The 12,026-nt window shown below is 46.2% G+C and overlaps 1 protein-coding gene across 1 annotated transcript in view; it reads right to left on the reverse strand.

Moving 5' to 3' along the window:
* Positions 1-1,392: 1,392 nt before the first annotated feature.
* Positions 1,393-12,026, reverse strand: part of gli3 (GLI family zinc finger 3) — a 150,881-nt gene continuing 140,247 nt past the window's right edge. The window contains exons 14-15 of the mRNA XM_043247627.1: positions 7,112-7,508; positions 1,393-5,549 (exon numbers count right to left, since the gene is read on the reverse strand). Coding sequence (XP_043103562.1) covers positions 3,280-5,549; positions 7,112-7,508 — 2,667 coding nt within the window. The 3' untranslated portion in view covers positions 1,393-3,279. The remainder of the gene's footprint in view (positions 5,550-7,111; positions 7,509-12,026) is intronic.

The raw sequence follows: 12,026 nt of genomic DNA on the forward strand, positions 1-12,026 counted from the left end.
GCTCTATGAGTATGAGGATGGAACGAGAGATCAACAGATGGATCGGTGAAGTTTCTGCAGTAATGCAGTTCTTTTCTCCTAGGATGATCGCCAACACGGAGAGTCCTTAGGGCAAGCAGACAACCAAGCAGGCAGGCAGAAAGGTGACCAGAGCAGGAGATATGCAACCTTGAGATCAGCGACTGACGGAATTGAGTGAGCATGTTATACAGGATTTAATTAAGTGGCTGCAGGTGTGGGTGATTGAGATTGTGAACAGGTGGCGGGATCGGCAGACGTGGGAAATGACACTTATAGCTATAAATGTTTAAAAAGGTCTATGGAGAGAGAGCGAGAGAAACTACACTAGAGAAAAACTTAGAGACAAGTATTACTATTCTTATAAGTGCAAAATCCATAACATAAAGAAGCCATAAATCATTCAAAGAAATCTTTAATCCTCTATAGGAGTAATTGTACATTTGCAGCTTAAAAAATTGACTGTATATTTTACATATATTTAGGAGTAAAATAATTTGATGAGATGAGTTTTCTTCATCTGACATTTGACCTGTCATTTCTAACTGACGTTGTCCCATTAGGTTAAATTATTTTTGCCAAGTTGTCTGAACATTCACACACAATTAAATGCTATTTCACTATTTTGAAAGAGGTGTACAGATCTTACTGTTTCAAAAAATATTTAAAAATCTCTGATTTTTTTTTCTCGTGCAGCTGTGTTTGATTTAGAACTCGAGCAAAAAATCTGTCTAAAACGTGACACAAATATATATGCAATTTTACTGACTGAAAATCATGTCTTAGTTTTTCAAAAGCATTAAAACATAAGCTGAATGAAGAATTTTTCAAGTGGGAATTGTGCCACTGTGCCTATGGGTAAGATATTTCATTCATCTTTGCTTAATGACTGTATGATAAACCTAATTAACGGATACTGAATGCTTTCATCTTAGAAATTACAAACAGTCACTAGGTTATGAGGTTTTCTCAAAGATAACAAGGACAAGATCTAAATCTATTATTATTATTATTATTATTATTATTAATATTATTAATATTTATATAAACCCCAAAAATAACAATATAACAAAATAAATATACTAAACTTGCTATTACTGTACATTGACTTTTGTTTACAAATATTAATAGGTCTATAGCCACAAGAGCACTGCTTTAAAGTGTAACTAGGGTCATTGTGATGTATGCATTAAAAAAAGCTTATCTATTGCACAACACATGAATATGTTCAGTAATAGTATTGCATTTTGAAAAGCTATATTAAACAGTTAAATCATACATGTTGCATTAAAGCACCGTTTAGTATCTACCTACTGATATTGTATTTCACTTCCTCTTTTACAACAGCAGCAAATATTCACCAGCAAAGACAACTGTTGTATTTATTTTTTTTATTTTATTTTTTTATTAAAACCATACAAACATTTGTTTTAATCTCATATAAAAAGAGCCTTCACACTTTGTTCCCAGTCTAGAGTGCTATGCACCATGATTCTACTTTGATCACCTGTTTGAATGTAAATGCTTAATAGAGTAGGATACTTATACTAATTCTGAGCCTGATGCCACCTAAACTCTTAACTACAGTCTACAGAATGAATATGTATTTACAAGCATAAAAACAAATGTAATAACTATTAAAAACAACAACAAAGCAACTAACATTGCTTACACATCACATTTCTCAATGCCCAACCAACAGAATGTAGTGTTCCATGTAACATGTGAAATCGCAGGACTCTTTCCATACACAATTTATTTCTCTTTATTTCCTTAAAAAAGGAAGGAAGGAAGAAGAAAATGGCAGTGTCTCTTTTGTATGGACGAGCATTAATAAGGCACACACCTTAGGCTTAAAGCCTCTAGTCCTTTTAAAGAGGAATAGGTCATACCATTTCTGTGTTTAAAACTTAAAAAATGCTGATACACAACTACAGTAATTTTTCAAATAACCATACAAAAACAAACAGAACCTAATTACAAGAGTACACTTTTAAAAACTGTACATATGCAGGTAGAAACTGCAATATATTTTAATACTGCTAAAAGCCTCTCAGCTATTGTAGTGGAGCATGTTGTCTCTTGGTGTTTATACATTTCCTTATTTCGCAGTGATGAAGGTAGAGGTTTTTTAATAGTTAAGCAAAGACAGGTTGACCTAAAAAGAAATGGCATAAATGAGACCTCACTACAGATTCACTGTACTGCTGTGACAAAAACAGCACACAACTGACGGTTGTAAACAAGATAACAAATAAAATTACTGGTATATTTAGATAAATTTAAACATTAATTGATACCATTGCTGTCAACACATTTTGGCCACAAATTAAAAAACAATATGTGTGCAATAAGCAACATGTTTAGATTCACTAAAATTACCACAATATTTTTTTTTGTTTATTGTGTAATGCATTGCTTAACAGCAGCACCAGTCATTAACAATATGATCAAAATGATGCAAAATGTAAATATTTGCTATATAAAAAATGAAAAATATTAACATTTATGTACAATGATACAGTCAATATAATCAAGATATTAAGTGATCAGCTGTAGCATTTTGCTCTACACTTGTCATACCCTTACACAACATAGTGGTCCCTCTTAATTGCTATTTTGGGAAAAAATTGGTCAGCAACATTTTTGGTAAGACTTATTTTATAATCACTGCAACATCTTAAGATACTTAAAAGACATTTAGAATAATCAAAATATGACATGTGGGCCTGTTAGGAGTGATATTCCACAATGAATTGAACTGATGACAGTCGGGTATGTGTACATTCACACCTTTTTGTAGTATGCAATGAACTCAACAACAAAGATACATAATACAATGAGTTAACCTACTCGGTTTTTGTGAACACTGTGTATACTTAATAAAATCATCATGCACTTGTAGCTACAATGTACAACAAAACATAAAAATATCAACAACAACAAGGAGAATACTGTTTCAGTGTGATGAAAAGACGACCAGTGTTTCCACCTGTCATCTTCATATAACAATATAAAAGAAGGGCTTTTAAAATAGCCTCTGTTCCAGAAATGGAATGGTTCTACTGGTAACTGCCACTAGGAAGATAAGACAGATTTAAGACTGTGTACCAAATCTTTGTCAACATTACCTAATAAACTATTTTAATAAATATGAAGCAATAATTTTCTTTCTCATCCCTTTACATTACATACACAAGTCTGTTAAATGCATTTTATCTATAACAGTGTAACAATTGTTTGGAGGGGGAGAGCAACAGGTTACTGCATAATAGCCAGAAATTTGCTCTCTTCTGCAAGGGTGGTGAGGAGGGAGCTCATGTCACCAATAGCCATGTTGTTAATACCGGGATGAAATGGAGCTGAAACACGGGGAGTAGTCAGCCGAGAGGGAGTTCTAGACAGACCCTGGAAAAAACTGGGACTGATTATGTCAGACACCTCAGTACCCAGCTCATAACCATCCTCAAGGATGGAACAAATATCTAAACCAACATTATCTATGACACCTAGGCTTTCTTCTACTGTACTGGTCACGTGATCTACCCCAGGGGACAGAAGAGCCTCAGAAGGTGTTTCTATCTCAGCTGTCAAGGACCCTGATAAATATGACTGTGCTGTATCATTAAACGTGTCAAAACACTCAGCAATAAACACAGGCTTTTGTCGCTGGATAGAAGAGCAAGTGTTGGTTTGAATGCAGTCATCTGCCTCAAGCTTAAGTCCTGAAACCTGATTTGCAAGAGGGCAATTGGTTCCATTTCCATTTCTCAAGCTTTGCTGCTGGCATGAATGTGCATTATGATCATTAATAACCTGCTGAATGAAGTAGGGTTGTGTGTGATGTAAGCCTCTATGGCCGCTATTGACAGGTGGGCGAGTCATAGGATGTTGGACCTGGTGAGGCAGAAGAGTTGCTGGAGACCAGCTGCAGTTAGGTGGACTTTGCAACAAAAGGTTGCTGCTGATTTGATGTGTTATTGTTTGAATTTGCTTGAGGTTATTTTGAGATATAGTTGTCTGCTGGGTACTGCAAGGATGGAGGGGGCCCAAAGAGATATGAGAGAAGTTGTTGGGCCTTGATTCCAGTTTGAAGTTTGAAGACTCGTTCTTAATGACTGGATTTATTCTGGGCCGTTGTTGGGATGGCTTCTCTATTTGTTGATGCTGCTCTGATTGTATGCATCTGTAATTCATACCTGCCATTTGCTCGACACCATCTCTACAAAGGGAAGAGTGTTGATCCATGAACTCTGTATGCAGTTGTTGCTGCACAATCATGTTTCCAAAGCAACCAAAGGCGCTTCTCACTATGCCACTGTGGTCTGACCATCTTCCACACCTCTGAGACTGCTGCCTGGGAGGAGAAACATCAGCACTACCAGAGGTCACTTCATTCCACTGTATAGGCATTATATCCTTACTAGTGCTTTCCTCTTCTGTCTTTTCCTGTTGTTGTTGTGGATTGAGGTTGTTCTGGACATCTTCAGTACCCTGGTCAAAACTATGGGGACTGAAATCACTGCTGTGGTTGTCTTGGTTGTGATCCGATTCTTGATCTTGTGAATGAAGATATTGCACCAAGTCATCTGGCAGAATGTCTTCATCAGCATGTAACTGAAGACCTTCTTGGTCCATTGCCAAGTCCTCAAGTGCTGATTGCTCCATGATGCTGGGAGGACATGGCGAGTGTAGACTTCTCTGAAAGATGTAGTTCTGGAAACTCAGACTGTTATTTTCTCCATCTAAATAATGATTACCAGCAATATGGGGTAATGAATTCATGCTGTTTAAACTGCTGAAACGCTGTAACTGTGGCAAACCAAAAGTGCTAGTTTCACGTGTACGCACAGGGTCACTGGCTCTTCGATCACTATTCCCTGAACCTTCAACAGAGTACAGCCCCCTTCGTTGATACAATGCTTGACTGCTATGTAAGTTGTGCATACCATCACTGCAGCGACGTGGCCTGACCAGTGGTGGTAGTGTAATTTGGCCCATGTTCTGTTTATCTTCCATCAAAGCCAGACGAGATTTTAAGCTCATGTTCTCCATGTTTGGCAAGGGTGTGGGAGGAGGACCACCTGTAGCAGCGGCATACTTGGCCTTCAGGTGATAGTGTTGAGCCGGAGTGAGATTGAGAACACCTGTTGCCCCTATTCCACATCCTCCAATACCACTGTACACCATCCCACCTGAACTTCCTCCACCTCCACATTGGCTGGCTTCACTAGAGCGTCGTGAGGCATCAGTGGAGATAGGGTCATAAGAGTCAGTGGAACTGAGATTGTGAATATGCCGATGGTGGCTGTGCTCAGACTGTGAGGCCTGGCTAGAACGACGGCTGGAGAAGCAGGGGGAGATGCCAGAGGATCGACGACTGCTGCTCAGATAGGCCGAGCTGGTGTTGCTGCCACTGCTGTCCCGGCGTTCATGCAGCAAATTTAACACCATCAGCTCTGTGTTAGATGGCTCAAGATGTGGAGGAGGCTGGGGAACCCCCACAGAACTACTCCTACCAAGGCATAAACCTAAAAATGAGAAATACCCTTATTAGGTTGGGTTAATGTTATTATTATTATGCAATTATAGTCATAATTATACATGAATGGGTAAGTTCTTTCAGAAATGAAACTGTAAATTCTGAAACTGATTTCTTCTTTCATGGTTCGAAAATTAAGAATGTACAGTAAAGATATTCTTATGCTTACTTTATATAAGAATATAAAGTAAGGATAAGCTGTACTTGCACTAGGCACAGGTGTATTGTATTACACCAAAACATGATTGCTAACGTGCTGCATTTCTATTGCACTTTAATGTTTTAATGTAAAATCTTTGTTCATCTTCGGAATACAATTTAAGATATTTAGAGGAAAAAGCGGAAGGCCTCATTGACTGTTACATAATGAACACTGTCAAGGCCCAGAAAAGAATGAAAGACATTGCCAAAATAGTCCATTTGCCATCAGTGGTTCATGTCATCAAGTGATGAGGATACTTTTTGTATGTAAAGAAAAAAAAGACTTCAATAATTGGTCTGCCATCACTGTAGAGCCCTATTAGAGAGTATCTGCTGGATGCAAACTTAGGTGCGTGTCAAACAAGCAAACGGTAATGTTCTTGAAGTACACGCTGTTCAATTGCACACACAACGATACCAGTGCCCACTGTAGCCTGTATCCTTTTTCAAGGCATGAAATAAACTATGTCCATGCAATGTCATGGTCAGTTAAGCCTTGAAGCTATCAAAAAGGTTAAGCTGCCTTAAAACTGTGCACGCATGTAATATATTTTATATTAGTCACATTTAAGAACATGTCTTTGAAATGGTTTTCAGAACTATGTAACTATGTTTTACCAGGACATGTTGTATAAAGACTCTGTTGCCATGATTCGACAAGTTGATCCTGAATCTCTGCTGTCCCTATCCTTTTGTGCTGCGCCATAACTGCATTTGTTATTACTCACTTTCTGATTGGATATTGTTTCGTTTTTGTTTCAATTGACAGCACTAGTAAATACAAAATGAATACTTGTGTTACGGTTTACTTTGCAGTTTGCAGTTTACTTCCAGCAGATAGTTGTTATTTTTATTTTCTTTGTGTATACAAAGTATTCTCGCCGCGTCATATAATTCTGATTAACAGTGTTCATTACTTGGCCGTCAATGGGACATTCAAAAGCTTCCCAGTTTTCAACTAAAACATCTTTAAGTGTTCTAAGGATGAACAAAGATTTTACTTGTTTAGAACAACATGGGAGTAAGTAATTAATGACAACATTTTTATTTTAGGGTGGAGTAACCCTTTAACTTTGTGATTTATTATTTTGTACCACTTGATGTGTGGTGACACACAGTGTAATATCTAGACAAATAATACATTGTTGATAGATTTGTTAAGATGTTGGTTAAATAGAACAGCTGCATAATAGATGTCATGTGTTGACATTGTTAGCACTCATACTATATGAATCGAGTCCAAGCCCACCTCTTCAAGCAGGCCAGGGAATACTAGTTAAATGAACTAGACCATGGGAGTAAAACAGGTATGATTCAGATTGCTTAGTGTAAGTACAATGTCAGACTTACCCTTTCCTGTCAGGGCAGGCAGGGCCTGGCCTTTAGGGGGCGGTGTTGGGGACATATGTCCTAGCCTAGGCACAGCTCCATTCACCTGCCTTAACCTCTCCATCTTAACATGCTCTATCCAGCGTAGGGGCCGTCCTACACTTCGACGAGTCTGTAAAGCTAGTGTTGCCGCTGTGGTTGTTGCAGTGGATACTGTAGAGTCCATAATGGGGGCATCCTCCTCTTCTCCCTCCCCTTCCTCCTCCTTTTCTTCATTTGCCTGGTCCTCAATCACTGGCTCCTCCCCCACAAGCACAATACTGTTCACAGCAAGCTGGACTCCACGGCCGGTATGGGGGCCGCTGGTGGACTGGTCACTGCTGCATGAAGACTGACCGCCAGTGCTTGGCTGAGACGCCTAAGAGGGGAAGAGAAGAGAATATTTAAAGAGAATATTTCAAATTTAATTCAATTTACTACCAAAAAACCCAGCAAACAAACAAAAACAACAACAACCCTGATCTTCTGGCACATTTTACAGGTTGAAATGGATAAATGCAACGAGAAGAGTGAAATGCCATGTTGACAAAATTTATCATATTCTAGGATGTAATAACATCTAATAGAATCGAGGTCTGCAACCCTACTTCTGGAAACCCACTGTCCTACCTGTAATTTTCAAAATGTCTTAAAGACCTTGATTATCTGATTTAGGTGTTTGATTAGGATTGTAGTTAAACTCTGGAGGACAATGAATCTCTATAAGAGTATATGTGTCACATCTCTGGACTTTTGTTGTTGTTTTTTTGTCTCGAGCCACGTGTTATCTGTGCCCTGCCTTCCCTTTGTTTAATTGTGTGATTGTCTCCAGCTGCGTCTTGTTAATTTAGTTGATCCCTGTGTATTTAAGCCCTGTGTTTTGTGTTCACCTTGTCGGATCATCAATGTTACTAAATGTTACTCAGTGTCTTTTCCCGAGTTGTATTCGTGGTTTTTGTTCTGCCTTTTGTATATTTATTTTGTCATTTTGGATTAAATCTATTTAAGTTTATTTTCGAGTCTCGAGCGCTCCTTTTCTCTCCCGAGAAACCATGGAAACGTGACAGGATAATCCGACCATAAAAGTAAAGCGGCGTTTTTTCCCCTTTTTGTTTTTGGGTTTGTTTTTCATGGATTCCCCCTACAACGACCCCAATTTCCTCATCCTCCTGCTGGAGCAGGAGGATCGCTCTCTCGAGGGCTACACTAAGGACTTCCTCGCCCTCGCGAATTACTCGCACTTTCCGGAAGGCTTTTTGTGCTCGATCCACTTTCGAGGACTGAACACCACCACACGAGCGAAGCTGTCCGGGAACGGCCCTCGAGAGAGCGTCGCCGCTTACATCGAGTGGGTGCTGGAGGACAACGACACCAGCCCCACTCCAGATCCAGAACCCAGCCCATCATCTCCCCGCGTCGCAGAGGCCAGGCCTGTGCCCACGGAGGGCGCAATCGCTGAGTCTGGGACGACCACGGAACCATCGCTGAGGAGAGCGACAGAGCCGTGGAGCGCCACCGGACCCGAGCCGATTGCGACAGACCAGGTGCGTGAGCGGGCATCAGAGCTTGCCGCGGTGGAGACAGCCGACAACGAGAGCGCGGAGTGGAGCTCTGCCCACTGCAGATCGGCTGAGGATGAGCTGATCATCCAACTGGGGCTGCTGGATCTACAAGAGGAACTGGATGATGTGGACTTAGACTGGGCACCTCCCGTGTATCCTGAGTCGCTGGTCCCGCCCAGCCGTCCTGTTAGCCCGCTGGTCCCGCCCAGCCGTCCTGTTAGCCCGCTGGTCCCGCCCAGCCGTCCTGTTAGCCCGCTGGTCCCGCCCAGCCGTCCTGTTAGCACCCTAGAGACTGTTCCCTGTGCGCTCCCCCGAGTTCCAGTGCCCGCGCCCCGAGCGCTCCCCCGAGTTCCAGTGCCCGCGCCCCGAGCGCTCCCCCGAGTTCCAGTGCCCGCGCCCAGCGCCCCGAGTTCCAGTGCCCGCGCCTGAGCGCCTCTCCCGAGTTCCAGTGCCCGCGCCCCGAGCGCTCCCCCGAGTTCCAGTGCCCGCGCCACGAGTGCTCCCCCGAGTTCCAGTGCCCGCGCCACGAGCGCTTCCAGTTTTCCCACCCTCCCACCCTCCCACCCTGGTCATACATCGATGGATCCCAGCAGCCCCTGCGCTCATCCTCAGCTCTCCATCACGAGCTCGCCACGGGTCTGCCGGTCCCCATCGCCGTCGAGGGTGGACGATCCCTCGCCTCACCGTCCCGCCTCCGAGTCCCGGACTCCTCCTCGGCTCGTAGACCCGTCGGCTCCCCCTGGGCTTCTAGCTCCCTCCTCTCCACCGTGGTCCGTCAGTCCACCAGCTTCACCAGGCTCCATCGTCCCTCCGGCTCCGCCTTGGTCTGTCGTCGACCATCCGTCGCCTCGGGATTCTCTCCTCTCGGCCGCCTCGTCCCTCCATCCCACCGGCTCTGTCAGGCTCCTCCTTCCCTCCGGCTTCACCTCAGTCCTCAGTCGCTCTGGCTCCGCCGCGTCCTTCCTGTCCCCCGTCTCCGTGTCAGTCGCAGAAGCCTGCGGCGTCGCCTAGGACCTCCAGCGCCTCGACGTCACCTTGGCTCTTCGGCTCTCCGCTTTGGCCTCAGTCTCCTGCACCACCTGCTCCGCCGTTGGTCGGACCCATGGAGTCGATGGCCGCTCCTCCTCCATGGCTCCTCCCTCCGTCGGCGCCACCATGGACCATCATGGCTGGGCTCTGGATCTCCTCCTGCTCCGGACTCCTCCTGTGTCCTCCCCGGCTCCTCCCTCCTTCTGTGCCCCCCTGGACTCCTGTCTGCTTGCCCCCTCCCGGGGGCCGTCCTCCACCGGAACCTCCTCCCAAGATCCGGTATCCCCAGTCCCGAGTTGTTTTTGTTAGATGTTACTTTAGGTGCGAGGACGCACCTTCCGGGAGGGGGGCATTCTGTCACATCTCTGGACTTTTGTTGTTGTTTTTTTGTCTCGAGCCACGTGTTATCTGTGCCCTGCCTTCCCTTTGTTTAATTGTGTGATTGTCTCCAGCTGCGTCTTGTTAATTTAGTTGATCCCTGTGTATTTAAGCCCTGTGTTTTGTGTTCACCTTGTCGGATCATCAACGTTACTAAATGTTACTCAGTGTCTTTTCCCGAGTTGTATTCGTGGTTTTGTTCTGCCTTTTGTATATTTATTTTGTCATTTTGGATTAAATCTATTTAAGTTTATTTTTAGTCTCGAGCGCTCCTTTTTTCTCCGAGAAACCATGGAAACGTGACAGGATAATCCGACCATAAAAGTAAAGCGGCGTTTTTTCCCCTTTTTGTTTTTGGGTTTGTTTTTCATGGATTCCCCCTACAACAACCCCAATTTCCTCATCCTCCTGCTGGAGCAGGAGGATCGCTCTCTCGAGGGCTACACTAAGGACTTCCTCGCCCTCGCGAATTACTCGCACTTTCCGGAAGGCTTTTTGTGCTCGATCCACTTTCGAGGACTGAACACCACCACACGAGCGAAGCTGTCCGGGAACGCCCTCGAGAGCGTCGCCGCTTACATCGAGTGGGTGCTGGAGGACAACGACACCAGCCCCACTCCAGATCCAGAACCCAGCCCATCATCTCCCCGCGTCGCAGAGGCCAGGCCTGTGCCCACGGAGGGTGCAATCGCTGAGTCTGGGACGACCACGGAACCATCGCTGAGGAGAGCGACAGAGCGTGGAGCGCCACCGGACCGAGCCGATTGCGACAGACCAGGTGCGTGAGCGGGCATCAGAGCTTGCCGCGGTGGAGACAGCCGACAACGAGCGCGGCGGTGGAGCTCCGCCCACTGCAGATCGGCTGAGGATGAGCTGATCATCCAACTGGGGCTGCTGGATCTACAAGAGGAACTGGATGATGTGGACTTAGACTGGGCACCTCCCGTGTATCCTGAGTCGCTGGTCCCGCCCAGCCGTCCTGTTAGCCCGCTGGTCCCGCCCAGCCGTCCTGTTAGCCCGCTGGTCCCGCCCAGCCGTCCTGTTAGCACCCTAGAGACTGTTCCCTGTGCGCCCCGAGTTCCAGTGCCCGCGCCCGAGCGCCCCCGAGTTCCAGTGCCCGCGCCCAGCGCCCCCGAGTTCCAGTGCCCGCGCCCGAGCGCTCCCGAGTTCCAGTGCCCGCGCCCAGCGCGCCCCGAGTTCCAGTGCCCGCGCCCCGAGCGCTCCCCCGAGTTCCAGTGCCCGCGCCCCGAGCGCTCCCCCGAGTTCCAGTGCCCGCGCCCCGAGCGCTCCCCCGAGTTCCAGTGCCCGCGCCCCGAGCGCCCAGTTTTCCCACCCTCCCACCCTCCCACCCTGGTCATACATCGATGGATCCCAGCAGCCCCTGCGCTCATCCTCAGCTCTCCATCACGAGCTCGCCACGGGTCTGCCGGTCCCCATCGCCGCCGAGGTGGGACGATCCTCGCCTCACCGTCCCGCCTCCGAGTCCCGGACTCCTCCTCGGCTCGTAGACCCGTCGGCTCCCCCTGGGCTTCTAGCTCCCTCCTCTCCACCGTGGTCCGTCAGTCCACCAGCTTCACCAGGCTCCATCGTCCCTCCGGCTCCGCCTTGGTCTGTCGTCGACCATCCGTCGCCTCGGGATTCCTCTCTCCCGGCCGCCTCGCCCCTCCATCCCACCGGCTCTGTCAGGCTCCTCCTTCCCTCCGGCTTCACCTCAGTCCTCAGTCGCTCTGGCTCCGCCGCGTCCTTCCTGTCCCCCGTCTCCGTGTCAGTCGCAGAAGCCTGCAGCGTCGCCTAGGACCTCCAGCGCCTCGACGTCACCTTGGCTCTTCGGCTCTCCGCTTTGGCCTCAGTCTCCTGCACCACCTGCTCCGCCGTCGGTCGGACCCATGGAGTCGATGGCGCTCCTCCTCCATGGCTCCTCCCTCCGT

The sequence above is a fragment of the Puntigrus tetrazona genome, chromosome 1 (genome assembly GCF_018831695.1).
Source record: "Puntigrus tetrazona isolate hp1 chromosome 1, ASM1883169v1, whole genome shotgun sequence".
NCBI classification, from domain to species: Eukaryota; Metazoa; Chordata; class Actinopteri; order Cypriniformes; family Cyprinidae; genus Puntigrus; species Puntigrus tetrazona.